The 16204-nt window shown below is 36.5% G+C and overlaps 1 protein-coding gene across 1 annotated transcript in view; it reads left to right on the top strand.

Annotated features, from left to right (window-relative positions):
- LOC121421311 (protein unc-45 homolog B-like) overlaps positions 1-16204 on the top strand; it is a 53634-nt gene that overhangs the window by 5111 nt on the left and 32319 nt on the right. The window contains exons 2-15 of the mRNA XM_041615993.1: positions 955-1159; positions 1769-1944; positions 2771-2860; positions 4131-4298; positions 5793-5961; positions 6931-7092; positions 7553-7721; positions 8110-8272; positions 10469-10698; positions 11176-11317; positions 12062-12202; positions 12821-12936; positions 13458-13638; positions 14482-14597. Coding sequence (XP_041471927.1) covers positions 955-1159; positions 1769-1944; positions 2771-2860; positions 4131-4298; positions 5793-5961; positions 6931-7092; positions 7553-7721; positions 8110-8272; positions 10469-10698; positions 11176-11317; positions 12062-12202; positions 12821-12936; positions 13458-13638; positions 14482-14597 — 2228 coding nt within the window. The remainder of the gene's footprint in view (positions 1-954; positions 1160-1768; positions 1945-2770; positions 2861-4130; positions 4299-5792; positions 5962-6930; positions 7093-7552; positions 7722-8109; positions 8273-10468; positions 10699-11175; positions 11318-12061; positions 12203-12820; positions 12937-13457; positions 13639-14481; positions 14598-16204) is intronic.

Here is a 16204-nt window from a genome sequence, read left to right as displayed (position 1 = left end):
TATATTTAAAGGCATTTTAAAAAGAAAATTACAATGTTTCAACTTACTCGTGTTTCAACTAACCCTAATCTCCCCTACCCCAGCAAGTGAAAATATATTTTGGGCTGACAAATTCCTATGTATGGCCTTGCTACAAAGGTTGTAATGTACATATGATTTCCTGCTTCGTATGGTTATACAGTCAATTACATGTATAAACGGTTAGTTCTCCAAATGGGGTATATATGGGGAAATTTCTAATAGTAATACCATGGTCACATTTGTTCTACGGCGGCCGTACGGCGAGTCGAAAACAGCCGTTTTATCAATTTTGATTCAAACCACCTATATGTAGTTGGACAAAAAATGTTAAAACGGCTGTTTTCGACTCGCCGTACGGCCGCCGTAGAACAAATGTGACCATGGCATAAGCGAAACAACCTTTTAAAATGAACATTTTGTGACAGATCTTCAATACAATTTTTTTCATTGTTCATGTTTTTGTTCTTGGTATTGTATGGGGATGGAGCATGGCTGTTGTCCCCTTGTATGTATAATGTAATCCAAATGCTATAGCGGTTTATTTCCAATTCGTCTAATGCCAATTCTTCCAATTGCCATCTCGTCTACTACCATTTGTTCTATCATCACTTTGTCTACTCACCATATGGTGTACTTTCATGCAGTCTAATGCCATTCCATATAATCAGGTGTTCCAATAGCCATTCCATTTGGTCTAATTAAACTATTTAAAGTGTTAATTGTGCAAAATGAATGAAAATAAAAATGGGTATTAGACCAAATGGTAATAGACAAAATGGTGATTAGATGAAGTGATGATTGGACCAAATGGTTATTGGACCAAATGGTTGTTGGAAAAAATGTTGATGGATGGAATGGCATTAGACTAAATGAAGGTAGACCATGTGGCCTACTGACATTGATTATTGTCATTTTATTCGATTGATGATACAGAATTCAGAAGCTGTTCAGTTCAAGGAAGAAGGGAACAAGTTCTACAAGGATGAGAAGTATGATGAAGCCATAGTTTCCTACACCAAGGCCCTCAGTGTCGGCATTGATTTACCAAAGACAGACCAAGCAGTCTTCTTTAAGAACAGAGCAGCATGCCATCTCAAGCTAGAGAACTTTGAACAAGCCGCCCAAGATGCACAAGCAGGTACCTATTTCTCATTCTACATGTATATTTCACATCTATTTTGGTAGCCAGTACTATGGACGTGTGGATGATTAGGCTTCTTGATGGTGAATTGCATTCATAAGGTGCACTGGCACCATGGCACCGATGTCTTTTTGCAATACATTAATCTAAATATTTGCTGCACTCTCTCCCTAGTGTGAAGCACTCCTAGTACCAGTGAGGTCAAAACATAACAGTATTGACCTCATGGGTTGGTGCTTTTGTAGAGTGTCGGCACCGGCGATAATACACCATGCACACGATTATGACTGCTTGTCGGGGTGAATAGTCTAGTGATTTTTATCTTTTAATTACCAGTATGAACTTTTTTGAGTGAAATTAGGTATTTGTTTATTTCAGTCTAGATATCACAAAAATATTGATTATACATCTTTTGAGTACAAATGGTGCTTTATTGTCTGACTACTCTGGCAGCTTTTTTCCACCTTATTGTCTATTGAGAAGCCAATGCCCTCTAGAGTGGTTTGAAGTAGAATGTACATGTTCTGAAAATGGGAGGGACATATCAATACAATACCGGCTTGTGGGCAGCACTCCGACATTGATTTGAACATTTCATTGATTCAGCATTAGACCTCACTCCTGGAGACTTCAAAGCCATGTTCAGAAAGTGTCAAGCCTTGGAATCTCTCGGTCAGATAGAGGAGGCCTTCAAATCAGCCATGCAACTCAATCATATGGATCCAAACAACAAATCTGTCAAAGCCATGCTAGCAAGAATGAATGTCCTCATCAAAGAAAAGGTAAGTTTTTTTTGTTGTTGTATTTTTGAAAATGCATCAAAATCATAACCAAGACACTTGTGTACAACTTGCTTGTGTAGAGTGTACACACTTCACTGTCTTCTGAGCCAAAATTGATGACATGTTTTCATTGTAATCTTAGTCAAGGCTCATATTCTGTTCAGATTTTTATTACTCTTCAAATAAGCCTGAGTTATACATACATGTATGTATTATTTTTTAAACCAGAGTTTACCCTGGGAACACTGGTATACCAGTAAATTGATGGGAGGGAATATCAAGGACATGTTCGGGGTAGCAGAGGGTTCCCCTCACTTGCCAAAGGTGCAGCCCTAGGACTAATGGAATACTGGAGTGTCTCACTTTTCGCAAACAAATCTTGTGAGGCCATCACACACCGTAGGACTGGTCCACGATCCGATTTTGTAACAAATTGGATTTTGTTCATTTCCTGAACATGTGAATAAAAAGTATTGTTTTATTTGAGGTTCAAATTAACTGAAAGAATACTAATATAAAATTTTTTGATGATTGCATACATTTATTTTGAAGTAAAGGCTAAATTATTTTCAAATCATAACCAATTGTATGATTGCTATGACGTCATTTTGACTAGATGAAATAAGCTTTTATTCTAGCATTGTCACAGATTTGAATATAGTGTTTGTACGATAATTTAGAACATAACACATAAGATATTCCATGGTTTACTATTAGCATCATATTCAAAGCTGGGCTGCAGAGCAATCGTAAGGTGTGTGGTGGCTTTTAGACCTACCCACTGCCCTAAAGATCTAATGATTGATTATTTTCATTCAATCACCAGGTGAAATCAATGACTTCAACCAACAGCAAAGTAGACCAGATGTTCACAATTGTCGCTGATGAATCGGCAAGCCTCGATAAGAGGAGAGAGGTAAGTTGTTGTCAAGATCACCACAAACCAAGGGGAGGATTTCATGCAGAGTTTTGTCAGTGATTTCGCTATTAACCAATTTGCTCTGCGGCCAATCGGATGCCAGGATTTCCAGTAGCTTTTAACATCTGTTGGACAATATCAGTGATGAAAATTTTCGTGACAAAGTCCCATTAACCAATCAGAGATAGAGATTAAGGCAATATGGAATACTCAACAACTTGTTTTACTTGGCCAGAGATGTATGAATCAGTGTAGATTACATGGTTTTTTTTACATGTAATTATGACATTCTATGTGTTCAATGTAATGGAATAAGTTTGTTTTATGAAGTGTGTGTTTGTGCTAGTTGCTTGAAATTTTACCATGATCATTTGTAAAAAATGTTATTTTGCATGATTTATTCAATAATTTGTTCATAATTATTTATTTCATTTATTTTTTTTTTTCTTTTAGGGCAGGGGGGGGGGGGGGGTGCGGCACTGGGAACTATTTCATCAAGACTTTCTGTAATGACAAATACACAGTATCTATAACCAGTTTATGATCAGGCAATCAAATAGAATGATTTCAGCAGCTTTAAAACTGTTATTGCAAGTTTGTTATTGTATAAAGTTTCATGAATTAGGCACTTGCTCTGGAACAGAGTTTGATAAAATAGTGACCCTGTCCTTTTTTAGTGAACGTTATATGACACCCATTGGCATTCATCAAGGTTTCTTTAACAAATCTGGTAATTTCAAATCAAGTCTTAATAATGAGAGCCTTTAACCACATTATTCATCGTTTAGAATGGTAGTCCATGGATAGTGTTCTGGAGATGTGTGTTTGTTTATGTATCTTTGCTTGCAAAGGTAAAATGTGTGTGCCTTCTAGATGAAGAATCACAGCTTTCCATTCAGCATTCACAGTCTATATATATGCATACATCCTACGTAAGGGCGAAGTCTATGAATGGGTTTATTCCGTTATAATACACATTTAGATGTTTAGTTGAAGGTAGAGGGTGTTAAGGCGCATTACGAACATTGAAAGAAGACAAACAAAAAAATTCGCCTGAACTGCAGATGTAGATGTATATTGTTTGGTTCTAGTATTCCATTCATTCATGCTATTTTACAGTAACTCTGATGAGAGTGCGTGTTGAAAAGCTTCAATATGTCTGTTTTCAGTGCTATTTTCCAGTTATGTATCACTGGCTTTCCTTTGCAGTTGAGATTATATTCCATGAAATGCTATAAAATTTTCTATTGTAATTGTCTTGTTTCAGGCAGCCAATAATCTCATTGTCCTTGCCAGAGAGCCAGCAGGGGCAGAGAGGATATTCGGTGAGAACGGTGTCGAACGAATGAAGAAGATCATGATGTCGGAGGATACTGAATTAGTAGTAGCAGCGCTCAGAGTAATTTCTTGCCTTTGCCGTGGTCACAGATCAAGGGTGAGTGCTTGAAGGAAATAGACACAGATTTGATGCCATTGAATATTGCTTGATCCCTTAACTGAAGGAACCAGAGGGTGGATGTTTAAAGGTAAATACCAGTTGTGGTAAAAATATCAAAATATATTTATACAGATTCCACCCAAATGACCACCTCAGTGTCTGTCTTTATGAATAAAAAAATATGTGCAAGAGGATTCTGGAGGAAATTATGTAATTGCTGAGAAATTAGCAAAATTAGCATGAAATTGTTGGGTCTTTTTCCAAACAATAACAATACACTGTCCCGCATATACTTATCTATGTTTATGATCTTCATTGTGATTATTTATTGGCTTAGATTATTGGCTGCCTGAAAGAAGAACATAACAACTGAGAGAGTTCATATTGAGATTTAATCAATTAAATACTATTTCAACTAGAGATGCTCGGCGGGTCGCGCAGCCGAGCACATTTATCCCCCGAACCTACCGCGTCATGCGTCATTGCGATATATAGAGCTCACACAGAAATTTGACAATAAATACAATTATCATGGCGACAATGACCCTAGCATGCAGGTCCCCCAAGTCCATCTACCATCCAAGTGTGGTTGAAAAGTGACTTATGGTTGTGGAGAAAGAGAGTCTTGCATTTTAACTCCAATGTTGAAATTAAATAAAACAGAATTGTGAAAGTTTGAAAGAAATTGGACAAGCAATAAGAAAGCTATAGCTCGTTTAAAATTGGGATCCCATAGACTATGAAGATTTCACATTGGCAACTGGGTAAGTAAATTATGACAAGGGGCAAGGACAACTTTCCCATTAGGCCATGTACTTAATTATCAGGGATTTGTCGTTTTCTCCTAGGTACCCATTCCCCTGGGGCAGTAATCTAAATATAACCCAGGTAGTATTTTGTTTCATGTCCTCATGAAATAAAAATTTGAAGTTAAACTTTTGAAAAGAAAATGACATTTTAGCCATTTTATGATTTGGAGTACATGGAAGAGTAGTCCTTTCCTTACATCACTATGACATCCCATATGTGGCCAGTGTGTAGTCTCCATGGGTATAGTATTACCAATGTTTACAACTTTTAAAAATTCACAACTTTCGTATTGTGTGTCCGATATTGTTCAAACTTTCAACTCTCAACTTGTCTGATTTTTCTTTTTCCTCTAAAAGCAAGTTTTTATTTGGGTTGGATTCCCCTTTAAAACTCATTTTAGATCATTAAAGCCACTGACCTTTTCAAGTTGATATAGCCACGACTTCACAAGGATGAGTATATGGCAAGCCAGAATCAACACTCTAGAATGTAGAGGTTGAGTGAAATTATATCAATATTCAATCATATTATATAAGAGCTATCTCTATTCCTAAAAGTCTCTTAATAATGTTTGAAATTAGTTGATCCCCTCACTTTAAACTCAGATGCTATCAAAATATGATCTGCTTTCCTCTCTAATCCTGTGCTAACACATATAGCTTTCATTCTCCTTAATTACAGGCAACTGCAGTAATCACACAACTCACTTTGAAAACTCTTGCCAAGTACTTTGCCATAAATACTGAAGTCATCGCTAATGCTGCCGCTGGCATCCTCCTCACAGCCATCCAAGCCATGATTAGCAAAGATAAACAAGAGCTGAAAAATAGTGATGAAGCTGTAGTACCTGGTGAGTTCACATTACTGCTCCCGAACTTATGATACTCTATAGTCCTGTGATTATCAAGGTTGTAAGGTAACTGTGCTGGATTTACTTTAAAAAAAAAATGAATATAGGGTGTCAATGGTAACAGCATCAGTGCAGCTAGGCGATGGGATTGTGTCAGACAAGTTATCAATGAAACCTTTTGACACAAAACCTAGTGATGATTTGGTTTATGTTTATTTATTGTCATGAGAAATAAAAATAAGAATAGAAAACATGTTTTTTTTAAGAAGAATTCTTTGAATCTGCATGGTATATGTTGGCGTTAAACAATTTATGGGATAGAGCATCATCGATTTGTTGCTGCCCAGTGGCAGCTGGGGCCCACGATCATTAAGGCAAAATTAGTTTGTGGAGGATAACTATTTCTGATGTTTGGAGTGTTGTAGCCCAGTCACTGTTGATTAGTCTGCGGACTTTTAAACAGGGTCGAGGGTTCAAATACCAGCAATGGCGTAGTTTCCTTCAGGAAGAAATTCATCCTCCTTGACCCAGGTGAGGTAAATGGGTGCCTGGTTGAAATCAATTCCTTGAGATGCATGTGCGCTGTAAGTAATTACGACTGCCAAGCTTAAGCCGGGGTAATAATATCCAAGTCCTTTGGAAGCGCATGGAAACATTATAATCATAATGTAATAAAAATATACGCTATACCACAACTGCGTATTATTGTTATTGTTCTGATTTCTATTCCGAACAATACAATACGGATCATGGATTTTATTATTATTTTATTTGAAAAAGGGATTTCAGACATTTCTTTTCTTTATCAGAGTTTAAGGACTGCTGTTTTTCATTTTATGTTGTGACATTAAAAAAAAAAATTTTTTTGCTGTAAAGGCTTTGGGTTCAGGGAAAAGCACAGTACAATAAATAATTAAAAAATGAACGAATGAATTACTTTTTAAGTGTTTTTGTTTTTCTTCTCCATAGACTACTCTAATGAGTTCAAAGCCTTGTTGCTCTTCTTCTTGGGTCTTCTAACTGACCAGTCTGTATCTGGATATGGAAGGGATGCAGTCATTGACATGATCATCAAGTTCATCCCAAGGAAAGAAGGAGCAGGCCGAGCAATGGCTTTTCTTACAAATGGAGGTTAGTAATAAAGTGAAGACAGTTTCTTGTCCTCAAAATTACTTTCCCTTTAAACTTGGTGATGAAAGAAGCAAAGCATTCCGAAAACAATCTATCCTGACTTCCAAAATGATTAATAAGGACTTGCCCAGCCAGGCCTTAGAAAATTAATCATTTCAAAATGTCTGTATTATTATGCAATATTCAGCACTATTTTCGTGCACTTTATTTTTTGTTCATCATCTTTGTATGATATTTTTTAGTCGCATAATGCCTTGCTGCATAAGCCAAGGAGACATTTTATATATGGTTTACAACATCCGCCAGCCTGATTACATAGTAATTTATTAGCACATAACCAATATGTGAGACAAAATTGTGAATCAATATTGAATCAATATTAACCTCATTTCATGTAAACCTTAAGGTATGATATAAATCTGTCCCTCTTTGCTGTATTTCTGTCTCTCTGTTTGTCCAGGCTTACACAAACTGTTGACTGTATCTGGTCAGATTCCTGAGTTGAAACGTCTTCCAGTTTCACCGAACACACGCATGCATGCTTCTGTCGCCCTCAATAAGCTCTATGATGAGATGCGTAGTGACAAACAAAGAGCATATTACCAAGACTTGGCTGATAAATTTGTTAGGTTTGTACACTGTTTTTTCTCATTTGAATACACCATTTATTTTCTTTGAGAAATGCCTGTGTGGATTTTTGCCATTACATGTACATTGGCTGAAAATTTGCTGAGGATATCAATATATTATTTGGCTGTGTGGTTTGGAATATTGGTATCAGAAAATAAATGATAATTTTTATTGAAACAAATGTAAATTTGTTGTTTTCATTTTTCCCCAAACAAATTTGAGATTTTTACAGCACCCTTTGGGAGAGGATCACTCCATCCTACCATGTAATGACAGAAAAAAAATTATTATGAAATTGCAGCACATGTTGACTATGCATTCATATGGATTATGACCTTCACCCTATTGATAGCCATCTTATTGATTGATATTTTATTTTCCTTGCAGTGAGAAATTCAATGTAAATAGCATGGAGACAAACATGGAGGTACTGACGGCAATCTCGTCCCTGTTGCAAGGACCCACAGATGTAGGACAGAAACTCTTGGGCCGTGAGGGCGTCCTACAAGTCATGATCGCCATGGCAGCCAGCAATGATGTCATTCACCAGGTAGAAATCGAGTTTGCATCTATTTCTAATCATCATTTGTTTTGTTGATGATAATGGTCTTTATTGATGTACATCAAAAAACATTTGTTGCAGCCAAAGGCTGAAGTGCAAATGCTTGTAAAAGGTAAAAATATTGACATATAAAATTGACAAAAGTGCACACAAACAAGATAAATATGGATTTAAAAATACATATGAAATAGCTAGTCAGTACACAGCAAAGAGTGTTCTCCATTTGACCTTGAAAAGGTAAAGAAAAAAAATGAGAGCGGCGATATGGAATTAGGTTGATCAATATCAGCATAAGACATCAATAAGTATTTATCACACATGGAACAGAAACAGTAAGAACAACGGGAAAAGAAATGGAGCGGACTTGATCTAAAAGAAGAAAAAAGAGATGGGGAGAATGGAAGGACAGAAAATTGAAAGAAAGAAAAGACATAGGAAAGAGAAGTAAAGATAGATGCAATTTATGCCAACAATGTTCAATTATACATATAACGAGTATGGCAAGTTAAAAAACTTAAAAAATGTGAGAGATAAAATTGCAAGTCTTACTTCTAACCAGTTTTACTTGAATGTGACTACACTTAATACTGGATGTGTATGTACATGTACAATGCCTTCATCTTGCCGTATTTAAATTATTGTGGAATAGTTTGTACATAAAGCATTCAAATATCAATTCTACTGTGCATAACTCTACTGTACTTCATAATCGAATTTCTCAAGTGTTGTGTGTACTGCAAGAGAGATGAAGAAGGAAATAAGAAAAAAAGGAATGAGAAAAGAGGAGCTAAGAAAAGAGATGGAAGAAAATAGTACAGAGGCAATGAAGATGGGTAGGGGTAGAAAAAGATGGCGGAGGGAAGAGGTAGTAAATGAAGATGAGAGAAAGAGAGAGGGTATGATAAGGAAGATAAAGAATGAGAGAGAGATTGAGAAATGAAGGACATGAAGAGTAACACTTGCTGACAACACATGACACCACACATTTCAATTCAGAAGTAACAGCTTCTTATGACAGTAACATTGAAATTCCAGCAAAGAGGAGGAAAACTAGTGGAGGTTAAGAGAGAAGAAGAAAAATAGAGGAGAGGGGTAAAAGAGATAAAAGGGGATAGTAATAGGGGTAGAGTAAAAGAGAGTGCAGGGTTTTCCAGACATCGTTACAAGGCATTAACTGACTCAATTAGGTAAGGAATAGGACTTTTCCTGTACCTTTTCTGTTCTACATCTCACCGCTTGGTACTGTAATGAACTTTTTGAGGCTGAAGAGTACCTATTCTGGAGGGGTTACACTCCGAAAAGTGAAAAGGGGAGTTATGAAGATCAGTGACAGTTGTTGGTTAAATATCACTTTGTTGAACAATTTTTTATAAAAATTTGTTTGCCTACTTGTTTGCATGATGATGCATATTTGTAAAATATAATTGTGATGAATAAATGTGGATGTTGTGCAATTATGATTACAGAAAATGACCAAAATGAATTTGTGGAGGTGGTGATACATGTATATTAAGTCCCCATTAGTACCCTGAGATGGTTTGGAGACTTTGAGTGCCTTCAAGATATCTTAGAGTGTCCATTTACTGCCGGTACATATATGTTGTGCAAGAATTTACTTGTTTGAAAAATTATCTATTAGAAGCTCATTTATCTTTTTCCTTCTCCTTGTTTTGTCATGAAAACCCTTTATTAAAGCAATCGTTGCTTGTGTTCTTAAATATAAATGCTAGTTTTGGTAACGATATCAAAATGAGTTCGTACAGAATCCAATAAAATGACCACCAAAGTGTCTGTTTGTATAAATAAAACGCATGTGCCAAAGAATTCTGGAAGAAATTGTGTAATTGCTGAGAAATCAGCAAATAAGCAGAGGATTCGGGCCCAACGCTCTAAGCAATAATTATACATTGTCCCACGTGCGCTTATCTGTGTTGGGGATCTTCTGTGTGAACATTTTTCAGCGTAGATTTCAAGATTTCACAAAGTTCAGTTAATGTAACTGTAACAGATCTAAATCCTCGATGATATACTGACAATTAAGCCTTGTCTTACAGACTTTCTCATGAAATCAGTGTTTACTGCAACTACTGGAATTTCTTTTTAATCTCTGTTGTACAAGGGGGGAATGGCCTAAGAGACCGCTGTTCAAGCCTTCCAAATTCCTTTCCTCTGTTTCCTTGACAGAGAGTTGCCCTGGAAGCCATCATCAATGCTGCGGGGAAGAAGGAACACTGTACAGGGGTTCTCCAGAATGGGGTTACCATCTTGAAAGACCTCTATAAATCCTCTAATGACCACATCAAAGTGAGGGCCCTGGTGGGCCTCTGCAAGCTGGGATCCGCAGGTGGGACCGACTTCAGCCTCAAGCCTCTCGCCGGTGGATCCATCATCAAACTCGCGCAGCAAGTCAGAAAGTGAGTGTTGTCATGTTATGCATTGTCTGAGAGGAGTCATTGTTGAGGTTCGCCTGTTGGCTGTGGATTTCTATTACCAAGGGTACCCAAGAAATATTGAAATGATTTTATTTCATTATTTTTGATAGTAAGAAATTATTTACCTCGAGGTCTAATACAGTCATGTTGCCAAACAAAAACCAAAAACATGTCACGATTTCAACGTATTTTGAAGTGTCCATTTTGTCCCTATTTCAATTAAGTGGTGAACCATTTAAATTGTCTTTACCAATGGCAATAAAATACTTGTCAGAGGAAAATCATGATTTCCATGTAATATTAGTTGTAGTTTAATATTCTTTGGCCCATTTAATAAAGGGCTCAGCATCCAATAAAAAATAATAAGGATTCTATATAAGTTACAATTATAGCAAAGGTATCATAATTGACGCTCTTAATAAAAACAGCCAATTAATCAGAACATAAATTTTTGTTCAGATTTTTGGTGAATTCCCAGAAAGATCATGACCTGAAGAAATGGGCAGCAGAGGGCCTGGCATACCTGTCACTAGACGCTGATGTCAAAGAATCCATCGTTGAAGACTCTGAAACATTGCAAGCTTTGATGGACCTCTCAAAGGTAGTAAAATCTTTGCTGCTTCATGAAACTTGTTATCCATGAATACACGCTACTGATAAAAGCTACTGAAATAGTGCTGTCTCATTGGTCAACCCATTGCCTATTAGAACCGTAATGTCCCTGTGCGAAAGATGAGATTTGCAGAATTTACTAGTCGGTTGGTTAGTGGCAAAGCGAAAGAATGTGATGGCCATTTGATTCCTTATCAAATATTGTATGAAGTTTATAGAGAGTAGCAGAAGTTTATTTATCATTCTAGTGATAGTATTTTATCATGATACTGTTTACAACAATGGTCCTTTGCTCAAAGCCTCACCATTGCACCACACCACCTTGGGTTTAGGAGCAAAGAAATGGCTGTAGTTGTAATGTTATGTGCTGATGAATCCAAGCAAGAAATTCAGAAATCCTGTGCAGTAATATCATTCCATAGTTCCATTCAAATGATTAAAAGTTTGTAATTTAATGTATTGGGACATTTTCGATTTGAATAAGGAAATTCATTTTTGGGACACAGTATAAAAAAAATACTAATTTTCCAACATGAAACTTTTGTTGAACATCATCAACATCATCATCATCATACATCATTCCTATCGTCCCCATCATCATTGCCTTCGACATCATCATCATCATCACCAACGTCATCGTTGTCATCATCATCATCACCACCACCACCATCATCATCATCGTGATAAATATAATCATTGTTATCAATAATAAAATACCTGTCTCTTGTTTCAGACATCCGATAAGACAGTATTATATGGAGTGGTATCGACATTTGTGAATCTGACAAATTCCTATGATGTCCAGAAGCCTGAGCCCCAGCTGGTTGAGTTGGCTCGTTATGCTAAACAGCACATTCCTGAAGAACATCCAAAGGTCAGATGTCAAAGATTATATTTACATTGAAGAGCTGCATTTGAATCCTTTTGTTATTAAAGATTAAACATGTATTTAAGTTTTCAAAAACAGATTATCGACATGTCAGTCTGTGGTCAAATCAGTGTACTGTATATGGTCTAAAATATTTGGATTGCACACCGCTATGCGCATTATTTGTTTATGGTTGGGATTTGATACACTTAGCAAATAGAAATTTTATTGAATATCTCAGATGTAGGGTGGTATGGAGTACTGGAATTTAATCAATGTATTTAGTCTGGTAGTTATACTTTTCATATTATGAATTTTATTGATCGTACATGTAGATGATGATATTGTAATTCAGTGTTATTTTGCCTTCTTTCAGGAGTTATACATGTACTTATGTACACACTAAGTACATGACTTTGGGTAAAGCTGGCTGTTTGTTAAAATTGCTTGCACATGATGATCACTGTAATCAATCATGAAGATTGCTCCTAAATTCATTGGTTCATCTTTTATATCCTTGACACTAAATGCATAAAACATTTCTTCATTTCATGCTCATATTCGCAACTACAAATCCAAATATCCCTGCATGGTATTTTCATATATTCCCATCCTCTTCTCCAGGATGCTACCGACTATGTAGTTCAGAGAGTGAAGAGGCTTCTGAAAGCTGGCATTGTACCAGCACTGGTGGCACTGTCCAAGACAGAGAGCGAAAATAGCCGAGAGCTCCTCAGCAGGTATTAAAAAAAACAGACATGTTTACTTATCACTCATTACCAATGTACATATATGAAACATTTATTTATTAAGTGCAAAATCTACTTTCTTTAACTTGCACTTGTTACTTTAGAGAAACAAACACTAATGTGTAGCAGACCAAGTACAGGCATCTATGGAAGCTGATTTTATACGGTCAATGAACTGAGGTTATAAAAGATGAATATCAAGGCACAGTGAGATAAAGTTGTGCAAAATGGACACAATTTGTTGTTGTGTATCGAATTTCATGCACTAAACCCAATGGAGAAATCTGAATGGACGAATTCATAATTTTGTAGCCATCCTTATTGAGACATATAAATGAAAAAAATTTACTGTTTCTGGCTGTTTTTCAAAACGCCTACCAACAGGCTATACGAAGGGAGGGAAAATAACTCTAAAAAGGTTGATTTTATTCATACATGTTGATTTGCCGTGTACAGGATTTACCACTGTAACCTTGTAATATTCTCCTCTAAACTGGTGTGTCTTTGTGCAGAGTTTATCTAGCATTGGTGGAGGATGTGGACCATCGGGGTCTTGTCGTTCAGCAGGGCGGTGCCAAGGCATTGGTCCCATTGGCCATTGAAGGTACACTGGAAGGGAAAACAAGAGCTGCTCAGGCCCTTGCAAAGATCGGTATCACCATGAACCCAGAAGTTGCTTTCCCAGGACAAAGGGTAGGTTTTCAATGCCTTCATCCCAAGAGGTTCCAGAAGCACTTATTTGGGTAGGGAGGGAGGGGGGGGGGGGGGGGGTAAAGAAGATAGGTACTTTCTCAAAAGTCAGAGAGCAAACTTTTAAACATGAATTGTGCAAGTGGCCTTTATTATGATTCTCATATTTATTAATATGCAAAACAATGGAAATTGCAGGAAAGCTGGAATGAAAAAAATGTATATCAGAATCTTGATGAGGTGCCTAAAATGCATTATATATGCATGTTAATGGTTTTTTCATACAGAGATAGTTATTTATTGCATATGAAGATGAATAAACTGATATATGTAAAATCGGTGGTTAGGATAAATGTACAGAGTCAAAGTCAAGTTCAAAGATTTAAGTTGATGGTAAGATTAAAGATGAGATTATATATACTGATTAGGGGAATTATATAGATGGTAAATTTAAGTTAGGTTGGAGTCGATGATAATGTGCATTTTTGTGTCTTCTTCAAAGTTGTATGCTGTGAATTGTACAAATGATGATTTTCATGCAAAAATGATCATCCTTTGACAAGCTTGCTGATCTGAACAATGATGATGATGATAATATAGGGTATTTGTAAAGCGTACATATCCATCTTGTTCAGTGCTCAAGATGCTCCCATATTACCCTGGCTAAGTAAGGCTACTGATACCTGTGCTAGGAAATTGAACAAGTGAATAAATAAGGGTAGGTAGGTAAGTGTGAGGAGGTGTTAGTGTTATTTACAATTTGATGGCCAATTCCATTTACCTCCTTTTGTCTACTACAGATTCTTTATTTTGATTATTATTTTTTTCTAATATTCTGTTTTCCAGCATCTTGAGGTAGTCCGTCCACTAGTTCAATTGCTTGATGTAGATAATACAGGTTTACAGAACTTTGAAGCACTCATGGCTCTCACCAATCTAGCTTCTATGAATGATTCAGTCAGGTAAATATAAAGCTTTATTGTTGGGTATCATTTATTGAACGATGCATTGATCATCTTTGCTTAGTAGAATACAAAGAAAACGAAAATCCATATTACTCAGAAAATTCTTTTCGCCCATTTATGCGGCAGCTGCTGTGCAGTGCCAGATCAACAAAACTATCCCTTAAAGGAAACCAAAACCCAAGAAGCAATCTTATTTGAAAGAGTAAAATGAGAGGAACAATTTAAAAAAAGTTTCATCAAAATCGGTTATGAAATAAGCAAGTTATGGCCATTTAAATAGTTTTCTTGTACTCTCCATGGAGATCCTCAAATTGGCAAATGTGCTATAAAATGGCTGATTTTGTGGACAACTCTCCATTTGTTTTGTACACAAATTTTCAGATTTTCCCCTTTATTTTACATATTTCACATTATCTTCTCCTGACCTTGACATATGTGGTGTGAATTATATTTTCCCATGACATATTTTGTTCTCAGAAGGAGGCAAGATGCATTTTGAAAGATAATGATGAAAATCTGAAAGTTTGTTTACAAAACAAATGGAGAGTTGCCCACAAAATCAGCCATTTTGAAGCACGTTTGCCAATTTGAGGATCTCCATGGAAAGTACAACAAGACTTTTGAAACTCCCATAACTTGCTTATTTCATAACCCATTTTGATGAAACTTTTTCTAAATTGTTCCTTTCATTTTACTCTTTCCAACAAGATTGCTTCTCTTGGGTTTTGGTTTCCTTTAAATGTGCAACGCCAAACAGGGTAGCAGCAACTCCCATTTTTTAACATCTTTTGGTCTGATGCGCCTGGGGGTTTGAACTCCCGACCTCCCGGCTGTGAGACGGACGCTATACCAACTGAGCCAACACACCGGTTAAGATTGCAGAGAGCATCCTAGGGGACCTTGCAGATGTTAAACTCAAAGATATGTTTATTTTAAGGCTTAAAAGGCCCTCTTGCATGATCCAAAAGGTGTTTTGAGTCCAAAAAACATTATTGCATGAGAGACAAATGCAAAGCCATTTTGAAATGTGTTTGAAGTCTGATCACTTCTACCCATTTCTGTTTGAGAAAGGCATATGCTGTGCCAAGTAAAATACATTGTTTACAGCGGCTAGCTAAAATGCATTAAAAGCGTTCATCTTGTATGGCCCCTCTTTGGTCAAAAGGTGCTATGCAGCTGTGTAGTGACATGGCCTGTTCCATATCTGCATAAAGAATAAATGCAGCCCTTTGAGAAATGTGATTGCAAAGGCCGTGTGAACTTAGCTTGGGTCCCCTAAATTACATTTGAGATCATTATACACAGCACAATAAATATGCATAGAATTTTTCTTTGCATTCATGATAAAAAATAGCCTCTCTATCCCCTCTCCCCCAGACAAAGTAGGTTCATGGAACAATGTTTCAAATTGTTATTTATATGTAGGGTTTTAGAGGCGCAGATATTTGTTGACGTCTTGCGAGGTTGTTTCAAAGAGACAAGATATTAAAACTGATTATTAACGTGCATACGTATGAAAACCATCCAATATTGAAAATATTGGACGAAATGAATATTTTGTTCCGCCCTCAAGATTATAATTGTTTTAAAAATTATCGTGCGCA

Source organism: Lytechinus variegatus, chromosome 1 (assembly GCF_018143015.1).
Source record: "Lytechinus variegatus isolate NC3 chromosome 1, Lvar_3.0, whole genome shotgun sequence".
Taxonomy (NCBI): Eukaryota; Metazoa; Echinodermata; class Echinoidea; order Temnopleuroida; family Toxopneustidae; genus Lytechinus; species Lytechinus variegatus.
The sequence above is the reverse complement of the archived record's forward strand: the minus strand, read 5'-3'. Positions and strand labels throughout refer to the sequence as shown.